Raw genomic sequence first — 14,768 nt, 5'->3', positions numbered from 1 at the left:
AAGGGACCAAGGGAGGGAGGAGCTGGAGACAGGCCCAGGCGAGGACCGCAGGCGAGCCTGGGCAGGCCCTCGAGGTGGGCGAGGTGGGGGACGTGAGCAGAGCCCTGGGCAAGCTCGGCCTTTGTGAGTCCCCAGGGCCAGGGAGGGGGCTGTGCCTCCTATGCCACCCGCTGCTGGGGGCTGTGGGTACAGTCTCCCCATTACACAGACAGAGGTGCCGAGGCCCTGGCTGCAGGGGACCCCCGAGGGCTGTCTCTCAGCCCCTTTCTCTCTGGGGACCCAGAGATCATGGGGGTTGCATCAGGCGGCACTCTGCAGGCCTTTGGTGCCCCCCATCTTCCTCCCAGCCATTCCCCCTTGGGCCTTGGCCTCCCCAAAACTGGCCCATGCTTTTCCCCAGAGAAAGTGGCAAGCAGGTCCATTTTGAGATTTTTTTAAACTTTATTTTTTAAAATTTTTTTATTGTAAATAACTTTCCATGAAAAAGGTTAAATTGCCCAATGGGGCAGGAGGGTGGATGTGGGATGCAGCCCAGGGGGATTAGGGTGGAGCAAGACACTCGCCCGCAGGAGTGCAAGCAAGGGCATGGGGCCGTTCCCCCTTCCTGGTCCCAGTGGTTCTAGCAAGCACTGCGTCCCTCCCAGTTAAGCCTCAGCTATAGCTACACTCACTACGTTAGTCTGTCTGTCCCCTTTCCCTCTGCAGCTTGGCTGCCCCAGCCCGTAACCCCCAGAACCCCAACTCCCCGCTGCTCTCAGCCTCACGTTGGGCTCAAAGATTAGGGATACCCTCTGCCCCACCTCTAGGGATGAAGCCAGAAGACCCCAGAGGCCTTAGAAAATCTCCTGGCTCCACCCGGCACCCCGGCCTCGTTTCTGTCTCCTCTCTCTTCCCCCCTCCCCCTAGCTCCGCCCCACATACTGCCGGCCCCAGCCCCAGGGAAGCTCTGCCCGGAGAGGCCTCTAGGGTGTTAATTTGCAGTCACCTAATCAGCATTTGTTGTACGTGGGGAACTTTCTCTGGATAGAGACCTGGGGAGGAGAGCGGGAGAGAGAGAAGCTTCGAAGCCAAGATGCTCTGGGGCGGGCCCCGTACTGATGCTTCCAGCTTGGCCAGGGCCCCTCCAAGCCGCAGCTCTCATAGTGCAGGGCCCTTAGCGTGTCCCTGGGGCAGGGAAGAAGTGGATCAATGAAACACTGTGTGTATGGGGGGCTGGGGAGCGGAGGCAGCAGTTTTGGTCCTGGGCCCCAATTCTCAGCCTGCTGGACTAGAATCTGAGGATGGCCTGGGCTGGGGGCCGTGTGGCCTCGTGGGGTGACCTGGCCCAGCCCCTGCCTGGGCGGTAGGGTGTCCATGGGCCTGCACTGGCTGGGGGGAGGGGGCAGTCTGGGCCCAGACTTGGGCGCTGTCTGGAGGCGGGGCAGGGCGTGGCTTCTTACAGGAAGGCGCCCATGCTGGCCCAGTCGTGCAGGTCAGAGGCCAGGGTGGCATCCCCGGCCTCAAAGAGGGGCTCGGGGGGCAGGCAGCTACTGCCGCTCTCGTCCCAGGGGTGCTGCAGGAAGGATGTGGCCAGGAAGGTCTCGTCGAAGTCCAGGCTGTCGGTAGCCTGCTCCACCGGCGGCCCCCAGGTAACAGGGCAGTCGATGTGGCGGCCGTGGACGGTGAGGTCCACGTCCCCGTGCGAGGCGGGGCTCAGCGGCGGGCTCAGCTCCAAGGCCTCCAGCGTGCCCAGCTCCCCGCCCAGCGTGCCGGCGTCGAAGATGGCCTCCCAGTCAAAGTTGCCCTTGAGGGGTTCCAGCTCGCCCTGCTCCTCCTGGGTCAGCAGCAGGGTGCTGGAGGGCCGCGGGACCTTGGCCACCCGCTTGGGCAGCGGCTGTTTACGCTTATGCCCCAGCCTGCCCTCGCCCGCACCCCAGCCCGCCTCCCCAGTGGCCTCCTCGAACTCCTGCAGCAGCTGCTGGGCCTCGGTGTTCACGGTCAGTGGCCCGGCCCACGGGGCGGAGCTGGGCTCCGGCGCGGCCTGGCGGGCAAAGGCCGGGTGGATGTGCACTGGGGGCAGCCGCCGCTTCTTGAAGGCCCCACTCAGCAGCCGCTCGGCGTACTGGGGGTCGATGCGCCAGAAGCCCCCCTTGCCTGGCTCGTCCTTCTCCCGAGGCACCTTGATGAAGCACTTGTTCAGGGACAGGTTGTGGCGGATGGAGTTCTGGACACAGGGAGACAGGAGAGAAGGAAGACGGCTGGGTGAGTGGGTGGGGTCAGTGATGGGGGGGGGCGCCTAGAGCCACTGCCAGCCCCGCCACCACCTTCTCTCCGATGGGGGCAGGGGAGACAGAGGCGCTGCTCCGACCAGGAGGCTCTGGGACACCAGCCACGGGGCACCGGGAGCTGGGAGTGCTGTCGGGGGCTTTTGTTCCCTGTTGCCAGGATATCTGCCTGCTCAGTCATCCGAGCCCTGAGCCGCAGGGTGGCTCTCACTGCCACCCTGTCCTGCCCTCCCTCCCTTACCCCGCCGCTTGCGGCCACTGGCCAAAGGCCTTGGCTCCCCCAGGGCCTGGACGGCCATCTCCCTCTGCCTGGGCCTGGCTGGCCTTCTCTGTTTGTGAAATGAGTGAGTGGGTGTGAGGGTGTGTGTGTGTGTGGGGGGGGATGGAGTGTGGGAGGATCTGATGACTTTCCTTGTTTGCAGAGCCGGCTGCTGGCCTGGGCCCTCACCCCCCATGTCCCCCTCCTCCCACCCCAGGCTCTGAGGCCTCAGTTGATTATTACCCAGCCAAGAGCATAGCGCTCATTCCTGGGGCCTCTCAGGCTTGGGGTAGGGTCGGGGGGGGTGTGGAGGGTCTCTGCTTTCTCACCAAGGTTACAAATGGTACCTGCCCCAGGGTCAGGGCCCAAGCAAACGTGGAATAGCTTGGAACTGTGATCCTGTGACCTGTGCCACAGGGAAGGATCTGTGCATCCTCAGGGTCTCTGCCCCCAAGTAGCCCCTGATCCTGATGGTCGAAGATGCTCAGGGCAGTGTGTGCCCGGCCTTGAATCACCATCCTGCCTTGTTCATGCCCGGGTGCACAGGCCAAATCACGCTGGGGCACAGGGGTCTGGGGCCTGGTCGGTGGGGCCGGCAGGTGACTAGTGCCCCCTGGCAAGACTGGGATGTTTACACGGTGGCCTGGGCCCCTTGGCTGCTCTGTGCCAGGTTCCGGAGACTTGGAACATGAAGCCAGTGTGGGAGGCAAGAGGCCCTGCGGAAAGCACCTGGCTGAGGTAATTGTCCCCCCGGGGAGGTTGATGAGAAGAGGGGGAGGAGTGTAGGCAGGAAACTAGGGAGGGGTTGGGGTGGGGGCTGGCACAGCAGCTTTAGGAAGGCCCCGTAACCCTTCCACTGGGACACGGCTGGCCTTCACACCCCACAGCACACCCCTCTCCCCTCCCAGACCCCCTCCAGCCGACTGAAACCAGGCAGGATGCAGAGCCTGGCAGGAACGATGCTTCTGTTCCTGCCTCCAGTCAGGCCCTGACAAACTGACCTGAAGTAGGGCAGTGTCTAGGAATTCTAGGACTCGGGACAAAAATGTGTCCCTCAGTCCATCAACCTACCCTGGGGGGCTGTGTCCACGCATAGTTCAGCCCTGGTCTTTGGGCTGAGCCTGCTGGATGAGTGACAAGTTTTTCCCACTTGCACCTCTATGTCGGTGCCCCTAAAGCCCTCTGCACATCCTTCCCCCTCCCCCTCTGAGGTCAAAGGGGCGGCAGTCCAAGCACTGGGCTCCCTCAGGTCCTTCCTCGACGGCCTTCCTCTCTCGGGGCCCTGGCTGTACCGCGCCTACTCAGCCTGCGGATCTGGGATGTGAATCCAGTCCGCGCGGGCATGGGGAGGGAGGGAGGGCCTCCCCTACCTGCCAGGTGGGATCAGCGTGGCGGAAGTAGCAGAAGTTGTCCGTGATCCACTTGTAGATGGCCGACAGGGTGATCTTGGTGGCCTTGCTGGCCTGCATGGCCATGCAGATGAGCGTGGCATATGAGTAAGGCGGCTTCACTTGCGGGTTGGTGGCGTAGTCCACGTCGTCGGGAGGCGGGGCCTGCAGCCCCGGGGGGGCGCTCCGCGACGTGCACGAGGACGTGGGCTTGCCGGGCGTGTGCGGCTGTCCCAGGCAGGCGGGGTCGGCCGCCAGGGGAGACCCCGGCGCGGCCGAGCCTGGCACCTGGTGGTAGCCGTGGGGGTCAGTGCCCCCCGAAGGCAGGGCGGGGGCCTTGGCGTTGAGAATAGAGAATTCCTGCAGCCACTGCAGGCTGGTCAGGCTGTCATCCAGGGCGTCGGACTCCTCCAGGCCGCCTTCCGGTCCGGCCTCCTCCGCCGCCCCTGCTCCCGAGACGCGTAGCCAGCTCTCCGCCATATCTGCGGGGACTCTCCGAGGGGGCGGTCAACATCCACGAGCCGAGCCGAGGGTGGCCGCCGAGCTCTCCGGCCCGCTGACTCCCGCGGCTTCAGTTACACAGCCTCCCGGAAGCGTGCTTCCATCCCGCGATCCGGAGGTAGCCTCCTCCGAACTGAATGTGGTGCCTGCGGGGACCATAGCATAGCGGGAACTGAGCCCTCTTTCCCCACTCCCGAGGGGAGAGTGTGTGCGAAGGGGGAGGCTCTTACTAAAATCGTTCCCGCAGCTGGGGAGGATCTTTTACTGCCGAGGTCTGGGAAACAGAAGCTGTGCCCGGGGGTCCGACCCCCACGGGGTTCGCCTCGCTCTTTTCCTCTTTGATCTTTTAGAGGAGACTTAATTAGCCAAACGAGGGAATAGTGTAGGGGCATGCGAGGCCACCCCCTTCTCCCTCACAGCGGGAAATTAACCCCCCTCTCTCCCTCCACAACAAATGGAAATGGGACGAGAGAGTCCAGGAGGGCAGTACGACGGGCCGGGGGTCGGGGGAGGTCGTCTGATCTTTGAAAAGGGATATTAGGATGGGGATCAAGGGGAAGGAAGGAAACAAAACAGAGAGTTATAAGGGGGCGGGAAGTGAGTGTCCCCCAAACTCCTCTGATGTCAGTCCCCGGGCCCACCACTTCCGTCGGGGACGGATGGGAGAGCGGGCTGGTACCGACGCCCTCCCTTCCCACGGCCTGCAGCCCTCCCCGTCCCTTACCTGGCTCAGAGCGCAGCCCGGGCCAAAGAAAGGTTCTCGAAGAAGTTCCTCCCACTGCCCACCCCCACCGCGGCTCTCTGCCCCCAGCTCGAGGGCCCAGCCAGCAATCCTCGTCGCCCCCCACGCCCGACGGCGCCTCTCTGAACGCCAGCGGCCCGGGGACGGGCATTAAGTAGCCGCTCGGAAGGCTTCTCCTGCTGCCATGGCGACGCTCCGCCCATATAAACAGCTTCCGCTTCTGCCATTGGTCAGGGTGTCTCCAAGGAGACCGCGGGCTCTTACCTCTCTCTCAGGCGGTAACTCTCTTCGAACTCCCTCCTGCCGCTCTCTCCCGCGCCACCCAGCCCCCTAACCGCCACCGCGTCCCGGCTCCGCGCATTCCCGCCCGAGGGCCCCGCGCAGGGCTCGGAGAGGCGCGCGGCTCGGCGCTCCCGCAGAGGCCCCGGGGCCGCCGGCGAGCAGTTCGCCGCGGGAACCGTACTCCCGCCCCACCCCCTTCCCATCTGGGCTGCTCAGAGGTGCCGACGGCTCCTGGGACGCAGCCCGTGGCGCGGGGGCCAAGGCTGGGTGCATGCTTGGGGGTTTCCTTTCCTCTCTGCTGGGCTGCGAGTGGCACTTCCTCACGTTTCTGCGGCCTGTCCCTGTCTCCCGACCGAGTGTCGTCTTGGTGCCCGCAAGAAGGTCTGACTCTCCGATGCCACCTGCCGCTCAGGTCCGCAGAAACCGCAGCACCGGTCGCAGACACCCCAAGGTGGCTAGGGTAATCCAGTGTTTCCCGGTAAGCGCTCCCTCCCCGCCCCGTCCTCAGCAAGATTCCCAGAAGCTGACATTCCAGACGCTTCTTCGGAGGTGCTCTCCCTCCTTTCCAGATAGCCGAGGAAGCAGAGCCGGTGGGTGAAACCCAGAAAAGCCGTGGACTTGCCAAATTCTCTTACTGGGGTCATTTGCCCCATTAATTTCACCAACCTTTAAGTGACGGACTGACGGCGGACTGTGGTCCTTCCTCCTCCCTTCCCCCAGCCGCCCTCCAGTCACCAGCTTTCCTGCTCTTCAATTATTGAGGAGCTGCACTTGGAAGTTCTCCGGTTGAAGCCGGGGGGTGGGGTGTGAGGGTTCCTTATCAGGCCTCTGCGCAGGAGCTGTGCCCAGGGGATGGTACACCAACTCCCACCCAGAAACATGTCTTTCCCTACCCTTTGCCCTCTCTCACTCCTCCATGCCCAGCTTGTCTTGAGTAAAAGTATTAAAGCGTGCTGGAGAACGTCGGACAGAAACTTTCACAAATAAGCCAACTGCGCAGTTAACAGCTCTCCTTCCCTTGTGAACAGTTTTATTCATTTTTAAGAATCATGCAGCAATCCATAAATATTGCATCCTTGACGTCCCCACTGTAGTGTGCCCATGAGTGTACTCCAGGGAGTGAGGGGTACACAGATGGCACAACAGTACACACATACTTACACACACTAGGTGTGCAGATCCTAAAGCAAAGTGAGCAACCAGCATGCCAAGGTTAGGTGAACAGGACACAAACTCTCCCCGGGTGAGATGGCTTAACGTGTGTGGATCTGTGCCCAGGAGATGCCCCAGCGTGGGCATGACCTCTGGTGGGATGGGACTGGGGAGGAGAAGGAAAAAGGGCTCTGTGAGAAGGCTGGGATCACCACACCACTCGGGATGTGAGCTCATAGGTGAGCTCCGACCTGAGTGTGGCAGGAAGGAGCCCCAGGCCTCCGGTTAGCCTGTGTCCTTGTGTGAGAAGCCAGGCCCCGTCACATTCTCTCTGGGTCAGCTGCTAACAACATGACTGTCTCCAGAAGATGGCTGGGGCAGCTGCCCTATTCCCTGACCAGGCTCTGTGCCCTGTTCCCCGATCCCGGCCCTTTTGGATGGGATATTTCTGCTTGCCAAAGAGCTAAATGAGGGCAAAGAGGCAAGGGGATGGGGGAGAGAGCAGGAACTGTCTGAGAAACAGGAGTGAAGGGCCATTTCTCACCCAGGTATGTCTTGGTTATGGAAGCAAGGCCTTGAGGAATCTCTCTGAGCCTCTTCCTGGGAGAAGACAGACCCTCCCGAAAGGGTGAAGACAGTGGCTTCCTCTTAGGGTTCCTGGCCACTGTGGCTACTGTTTACCTGCATCTCCTTCATCTCAGGTAACACCACGCTGTGAATACTACCTGCCGGGAGAGGAGGTGGATCTGTATGCCACCACCCCAGGCTAAGGGAGCGCCCCCTTCCCTAGTGCTTCTCAGGCTCAGACTTCAAGGAAATCAGGAAGTGGGGTTATTGCTTGAATGTTCAATATGAAAGGGGCTGTAAGAATGTTTCGGGGAAAGAAAGGACATTAAATGGGGCCTGAAACAGCAGAGTCCACTGCAGGATATCAGAGCGGGTGGACACGGGAACTCAAGGCAGAAGCTGAGATTCAGGCTTGGCTCATGCAGTGTCTGTCAGGACCACAGGCCTCCCCCCCACCGCCCACCCCCAGGGCAGGATGTGAAGCACAACCACCAGGCAGTGAGGGTCACCACCCACCCGGCGGCGCAAACACGCCACACAGGAGGTGCAAAAGATCCCCGGCACTGGGCTCTCTTTGAGGCCTTGGGAAGGACCCTGAAAAGCTCGTCTAGGGCAGCAATTCCAACTACTAATTCAGGCCATCATGGTGGGCCCAGCCTAGGGCTCTGTCACATCTCAGCCTCACAAACTGTTGGATCCCACTTTGCTTCTCAATCTCATGCTCCACTACACAACCACCTCTTCCAAAAGCCAGCAGACAATGCATCTATCAGAGAGCTATGAGGAATCCACTGATATCACTAGTGTTGAGAGACGAACAGCCAACCGCTTACGGTCTTGCTGTTTCAGGCTGTTATTTATATGCTCTACACTGGACTGAGGTGGGGTGGACACGTGATTTGAACAACAACATCTCTAAATCTCTAGTGAGCCTATGGAAGGCAGTACCTCCCCCTCCCCCCACCAGGCTCAGCCGATCTGGAGGACAGGGGAGGAAAACCGGCGGGGTGGGGAGCCTCCCAGACCACCGCTGACCCCAGCTCAGCCCTTCCCCCAACCTCCTTTGGGGTTCCTGGGCACCAAATGAGGACCACCGGTCCACCCCTCTCTCAGCCTATTTCTTCAACTATTTAAGAAAAGCGGGGTGGAGACGGGGGCAGCAGGGATAAGAATGCCACCTGACAGGGTGGTAGTGATGAAACGTGATAACATACGACAGTTCCTAACAAGTGCCTGGTACATAGAGGGGGTCAAAAATGCTTTTGCAGTGTCACCTTAGGATGGAGCCCCGGGCCTTCCTGAGTGCACCTGATCATAAATAACTCCCCGGTAGGTAATCATTTAACTGAGGGATTCTCAGATTCAAGGCCTCCTTCCTAAGCAGACAGACACACGAGGCACAGCCTCTGCTACCAGAAGCAAGAACTGTTTTCCCAACCAGCCTTCTGATGGTTGCCACTGCTTCTTGTCCTTGAGAAAGGAGCTCCTAATGCGTTTTGAGGGAAACCCCACTTACAGTGCAATGCGGCTTTCCCTTCTCACAGGAGTCATCCCCCAACCCCACCCCAAATTGCAGGTTTCAGATTGGTTATGATGTCCCAGAGACTAGAAAATGCCAGATGGGTGTTTGTAATGAAGTCACCCAAACTCTTGAGTCTTCTTGGTCTACCTCCTAAGGAGAAAAAAAGATGCACAAGAAATTAACCAGTCCGTGGACCACAGCTCCACCTGAAGATCAAGATACAGTGGAAGCATTCCAGAGAGTCTCTGCAAAGGGTCTCATGAGCTGCAGTTCATTGAGTGGCTTTAGCCCACAAGGAGAAAAGAGGCTTCCGGTCCCTTCTGAGAGGGGAAGGATCACGGTTGAGGAAGAAGATGAGTCTGGGAGAAGGGGCAGGTGCCCTCAGCATCCAGCTTTCACGTGGGTCTAAAAAGTCTCCACGTGTCTTGCTGAGGATGCCCAGGAGGTCAGTGGTGCCATGAGGCCAGAATGGGATGTGAGGACGGGAGGAGAGCCCTGGCACAGGGGCTAGGGCTCTCAGATGGCCAAAGGACCCCACACGCAGAGCCTGTTCTCGGGGTCCTCCAGGCTGCCAGAAGATAAGCGTCGGCGCTGCGTGTTCCGACGACTGACCACGTTGTCATCAGCCTGCCAGGCACCTGAGAAGAGGAAAGGAAGGTTACCGGACCTTTGGTTTGGTCCAGATGGTGTCTGTGGCAGCACAGCCCGGGAGTTTGGCACGAAAACTGGCAGGATGTGCATGACCGGGAACTCCCACGGGGTGCAAACCACAGCACGTGGAACTTGGGAGCAGTGGCGCCCACTGGGCTAGGGACAGTCATGGCCACTGTGGCCCACTGATGGAGGGACATGCAGGATGGTCCTTGTTTTGTGAGCTTGCCCTAGGATCCACTTTTGTATCTTTATTTGGTCTTGAAGTTTGCCTAAGTGTTACAGCGGACCAGGAAAAGAAACTGAGTCTAGCTGAGACTTTCACGAGAGCAGGAGGAGGTGAAGGGGAGGGAGGGAGAAGAGGGTGTTAGTTTGGGCTCAGAGTTAGTGTTTGCTGTGGAGGCCAGGAAGTGACTGGCTGCCCAGCAGGGTACCAGGGACCAAGTGGCATGGGGGAGAACAGAGTGACAGCTGTTCCTCTCTTTCTGCACCCGAACAGCCCACCGAGACTTGCTATCAGCTGGTGCCACCAACCCCAGGAGACATCAGCTCCAGAGCTTCGGGGTCCCCCGGGTACCATCCACGAAACTCATCATCTTCCCCCCAGTAATGCAGTTCCTGCACGAGAAGCACCCGCTGCCCATGCTGGAAACCCACTCTTGGTGCTTCTCTCTCCTTTGTGCTCTGTATCCAATCCATCATGACCTCCTGCTTGTTCAAGCTCTAGTAATGTCTAAATCTGTAGTCAGGAAACCGGGGTACAGCCCCAGCTTGTAACATACTGACTGTGTGACCCTGGGCAGGTCACTGTACTTGGAGCCCCGGTTTTCCCATCCATCAGATGGGAGACGAGTACTTACCCCCCAGGGGTGCTGTGAGACTAAGCGAGGTGACATGGGAGAGCGCTGAGCAGGGCGCCTGACTCATAGAATGTGGGCGACAACCAGCCGCCCCCCAGGCCTTGTTCAGGCCACACTCATCTCCCCCGAGTCGTCCTCCCAGCCCACAGACTGGTTCCATCTGATTCATTCCCTCCAGTGCAGCGAGATGCCCCTTCCGAGGGGAGAGGATGAAGCCCTAACCCCCTGAGGCTGGGGAAAGCCTTCCATCCTCTGGCCGAGGACTGCTGAGCTGCCTCTCCCAGCACCTGCCCCCAGAAGGCCCCCCCGCCCCCCCGCCAAGCCAGATGGGGTCCAGTGTGCTCCGAAGTGCTCCCCCACGGCCTGTACCACCACCTCATTTCTCAGGCTGTGTGGAAATTGCTGAATCCTCCATCATACTGTGATCTCCTCCCTGGCAGAGCCAAGAGCCATGCCGGGCCCATCAGAGGGCTCAGTTCGTAGGTGGAGCTGGCCGACCCTGGAGGGTGGGCGTGAGGCTCACTGCGTTCATGTTTGAGGGAGGCCACTCACGAATGTCTGGGGTCAGCTTCAGGTTAGGCCAGCCCAAGACACGAAACCCTTTAATGGCAGAAACACTAGGATTAAGCGGGTATAAACTGTGTATTTCCCATAAATGTCCTGGTGTGATAATCCACCCTAAGGCTCTAATAATAGTCTGTGGAGGTGGACCCCAGGGGAAAGGGAGTGAGTGGGACAGGAAATTTTTAGGTATCTCTCACAGCCAGACAGAATGTGGGGATCTCTATCCCCTGGGGGTACCGGAGTCCGGCACATGGGTCCACAGTGCTTTTCTCCTCTAAGGGTGACAGGATGAAGAGCAGGCAAGATTGCCCTTTTAAGTTAGGAACCCCCAGATAAAGTAAGTTGTTCGTTCATTTTATATAATTTGGTAGATCTCATACCTATTCCTCAATGTTTACGGGGAAGGACTCCGCAACTGTGGCTGTTTGGTAGGAAAGACCAAAAGCAAATGGTAAACAGGAGAGAAGACACACACACACACACACACACACACACACACACACACACACACACACAGTCAAAACACCGCCGCAGCCTCGCCGCCACCACCACTGGCTGCCAGGCTGCCTGGCTTGGAATTCATGAGTCCTTGCTACAAACACCACCGGTCCAGATTCTGAGCCAGGGCTGAAAACTGGCTCCTTCTGAAACAGCCTCAAGACTCAGACCTGAAGTCTCTGTTCTCCCTGGCTTCTTGGTACAGTCGGCGGTGCTCTTTCCTCTAAAAAGGCTTCTGCCAGACCCTCGGCAAAACCCTGCCGCTGCTCCGCGCATCCTGGATGCAGAAGGTAAGCGTGGAAGGCGCAGGAGGACTTCCTGAGCGAGTTCTACCATTCTGTCCAGCCCTCAGCCAGAAAAGGGAGCCTGGAGATTCAAAATCCTTCACGGGAGGTAGAGGAAGGTGGTTCCCACTTAATTCCATCCTCAGGCTCAGAAATGGGAGAGTGAAGAGACCTCTAGAGGCAGATTTGGGGAGCACATCTAGGGGGATTCCGCACACCTCTTTCCTGCCTCTACCCGGCCACTAATTAAATTTAAGGTCTGTAACAGCTCCACCACCTTGTAGAGTTTCTCTCCAGGAAAAGAGAAAGTTAATTCAAATTTTTCCTTAGTATCTGCGAAGCGTAACCCTTCCTAGTGGCGTCTTAGTCTTGCGTTATTTCAGGTCTCCATAAGTACTTTTGTTTGTTTTGTTTTTGGCTGCGCAGTGGCTTGGAGGATCTTAGTTCTCCGACCAGGGATTGAACCAGGCCACTGCAGTGAAAGCGCTGAGTCCTAACCACTGGACCGCCAGGGAATTCCCTCCATAAGTACTTTTAGATTTCATCGGTATGCCCACTCCTGTCCAATGCCGTCATTTAAAAACATTTGTATTTCCACTAACAAACCCAAATTATCTTTGCTTTTTCCCATCACACTCCTCAGAACCTTTTCACAGAATTGTCACTGGTCCCCTGACCACTATCCTGCCGCCTGTGTGATACTCCATCAGATTCCTTGGAGCCCTGTCTACCTAGCACGGCCTCGCGATTCTAATCGGCTCACCACCTACAATGGTCAACTCAGACTTCCTCCCTTTGAGAGCCTTGCAGAACAATCTCAGAACATACCATCGCCCCCCTTGGTCTTGGGGCCGAAGAAGACCCAGAGGCTTCTTAGGGGAAGAGGGGCTGGAATGACACAGGTGCTCTGTCAGCGTCACTCCCACAAGGGCGCTGAGAGCAGCGAGGATGGGGACCTGAGCCATCCCTGCCGCCAGCTGGGGCTCCTGGCAGAGCACGTGTGGGCCTGGGGAGGGTGGACCATGGGATGCTCCCCGGGTTCCCTCCTTGTGGGCGCTCCGTGAGGGGAGTGGCATCCGTGTGGGGAGGGAAGCAGCGTGGAGAGGGGGACCAAGTGCCTGAGAAGCTGTCCTGACGGCCAAGCCAGCCTGAGGCACCTCAGTCACAGGATGGAACTTCGAACTTACAGCTGAGCGTGGTGAGGCCTGTTCATTCCACGGGACCTACCAAAGTAGATACTCCTGTCATTAACCCGACAGATGCTTCCAGAGAGTTCCCCAGCACTTTGCTACCAGTGTGATGCTAACAGCAGAACCCGAGAAACATTTTACCAAGAGAGCAGATGCACTTTCCCTCTCCCGTAAGAGCCCTTGAGACCTCGGGGTGAGGCTATGATGGGACCCTCAAGTCCCTCTCCCGGCAGCCGCCACTGTCATTCGGTTTCATGTCTGGCCTGAACGGTGAAGCCAGTTTAATCTGAGAATGGCTGGCTCCCGAGATCACCGTAAGGAAGCCCAGGCACTGTTTTCCTTCCAGGTCTCGCTCCCCTGCCGCAATCCCAGAGTGGAATAAACATCCACCAGCAGGTTGGCCAGAGGGAGTTAAGGAGAGGAGGAAGCAGAAGGCCTGGGGTCAGTTTCCACCAGCATGGGTGGCTGAAACAATTCCCAGTAGCTCCCTCTGCCAAAAAGCGGGGGTTGGTGGGGAGCCGCTGGGGGGAGGCAGGAGCCTAGATTCCTCTCTTGAAGCCCAGTGAGCGGCCGGCTGGCACAGCTGCCCACAGACACAGGGCGGAGTGGGGGCAGAGATGTCATCTTCCCCAGCTAGTGAGCAAAACAAATCCTGCCTGTAACCTTTGCCACAGAAGCATCCCTGCTTTTGTGGAACAGGGATTAATCTAGTCTCACAAATATTTTTTTTTCCTGGAAAATTTCAGCATATTGAATACAGGCTCTTGCCAGTTAGGAATGGAAGCCTCAGCGAGAGCCCCTCGGATGTGCGCACGCCCAGCAAGCTTGGGGTTGGGTGTGGGTGAACATGAACTTTCACACGAAGTCTGGATAACATAAATGAGTTTCAAAATAAACAAACCGGACAGACAGACGTACATTTGGCAAAAAGACATGAGAAACAAATGGACAGACAGAAGCCAGGTAAAGAGTGGGAAGGCAGGAAGTGAAGCGTATCCTGGACCCCAGCCCTCTGGCCCAGGCCTGGCTGGGTCAACGCTAAGTGGGAAGGGACCGGAGAGCCCTTGGGAAGGCCAGGGGAGGCGTCTCCGGGGATTACGGCTTCCTCCACCACAAGCCTGCGTGGGGCCAGAGGGGTGAGGACCCGGGTCTTCTGCAAGCTGACGGAGAGTGGCAACCACAGGAGTTTGTGTCCCTCCAGCGCCTGCAGCCACGTCGCCAAGAGAGTAAAGCACTGGACCCACGACGAGACGTGGCTGTCCTGAACCTGAAACATGTCCAGGGCACGTTTAAGGGATTACAAACCACGCAACATGAAGGCAGTCTCTGCCGTGAACCCAGGAGGGGCAATTTCGACCTCGTCCACCGGGCAAGACGTGGCTTTAGAGCCATGGTTGGTGGAGCCCTTGGTGAGCACGGAGCAGAGGGGCATCAGTGACCAGCGTGTGACCGACAGGTGGGCTCCTCCTGAGAACTCATCCCAGATTCAGTTTAGTGTCATGAGAAGGAATAAGGGGCACGTTGACGGCCCTGATCGAATTTATAGAATTAGGGCTCCAGGGAGAAGAGTCACCCTCGACCCCTGATCGTTCCTTTGGGATCCAAATCTAGGGAGCGCAAGGCAACTGGTGGCAACCCAGGGCTCACTGGGTCACAGAGCTAGTCTATAAAACGCTGGCTTTGAAATTCCTCTCTGATCCTAACTAAGCACTCTCCTCTGAGGAGCTACAGGTTCCCTTTTCAAAGGGCTCAGGCTCTCTTTCCAAGACCTTCTCACAGAGGCCGTGTCTGCCTTAAATTGCCTGTTGATGGAAACAAGACCAGGCCCCCTGCCATGGGATCTGCAAGATCATGATGGAGGGGGCACGGTCAGGCCAAATCGGAAGGATCTGGAGGGATTTTTGCGCCTTTCTTCATGCCCAAATGGTCTCGCTTAGAGCAGAGTCGCTCTTTGCCCAAGGGCTCTCCCGAGGCCGCCTCACTTCCTTTCAGCAACTGGCTCCCAGCATCTTAGCAAAGCCCATGCCTTCTTGCAGGAACTGCA

The 14,768-nt window shown here is 58.4% G+C and overlaps 2 protein-coding genes across 5 annotated transcripts in view; both read right to left on the bottom strand.

Annotated features, from left to right (window-relative positions):
• Positions 1-486: 486 nt before the first annotated feature.
• FOXJ1 (forkhead box J1) lies at positions 487-5,253 on the bottom strand. The gene is made up of 3 exons (XM_007185740.2): positions 5,137-5,253; positions 3,894-4,558; positions 487-2,203 (listed from the first exon to the last, which is right to left on the bottom strand). Exons 2-3 carry the CDS (start codon positions 4,389-4,391, stop codon positions 1,436-1,438), a joined length of 1,266 nt encoding a protein of 421 aa, XP_007185802.2. The 5' UTR covers positions 4,392-4,558; positions 5,137-5,253; the 3' UTR covers positions 487-1,435.
• Positions 5,254-6,436: 1,183 nt separating this feature from the next.
• Positions 6,437-14,768, bottom strand: part of RNF157 (ring finger protein 157) — an 82,361-nt gene continuing 74,029 nt past the window's right edge. For 3 of the 4 annotated variants that reach the window (XM_007185741.3, XM_028167339.2, XM_057536073.1), the window contains one exon: positions 6,437-9,315. In XM_007185741.3, coding sequence (XP_007185803.1) covers positions 9,194-9,315 — 122 coding nt within the window. In that variant the 3' untranslated portion in view covers positions 6,437-9,193. Of the gene's footprint in view, positions 9,316-12,721; positions 12,758-14,768 lie in introns of all 4 variants that reach the window. The other variant, XM_007185742.3, reaches the window with a different exon arrangement.

The sequence above is a fragment of the Balaenoptera acutorostrata genome, chromosome 20, assembly GCF_949987535.1.
Source record: "Balaenoptera acutorostrata chromosome 20, mBalAcu1.1, whole genome shotgun sequence".
Taxonomy (NCBI): domain Eukaryota; kingdom Metazoa; phylum Chordata; class Mammalia; order Artiodactyla; family Balaenopteridae; genus Balaenoptera; species Balaenoptera acutorostrata.
This window is presented reverse-complemented; position numbering and strand designations above follow the sequence as displayed.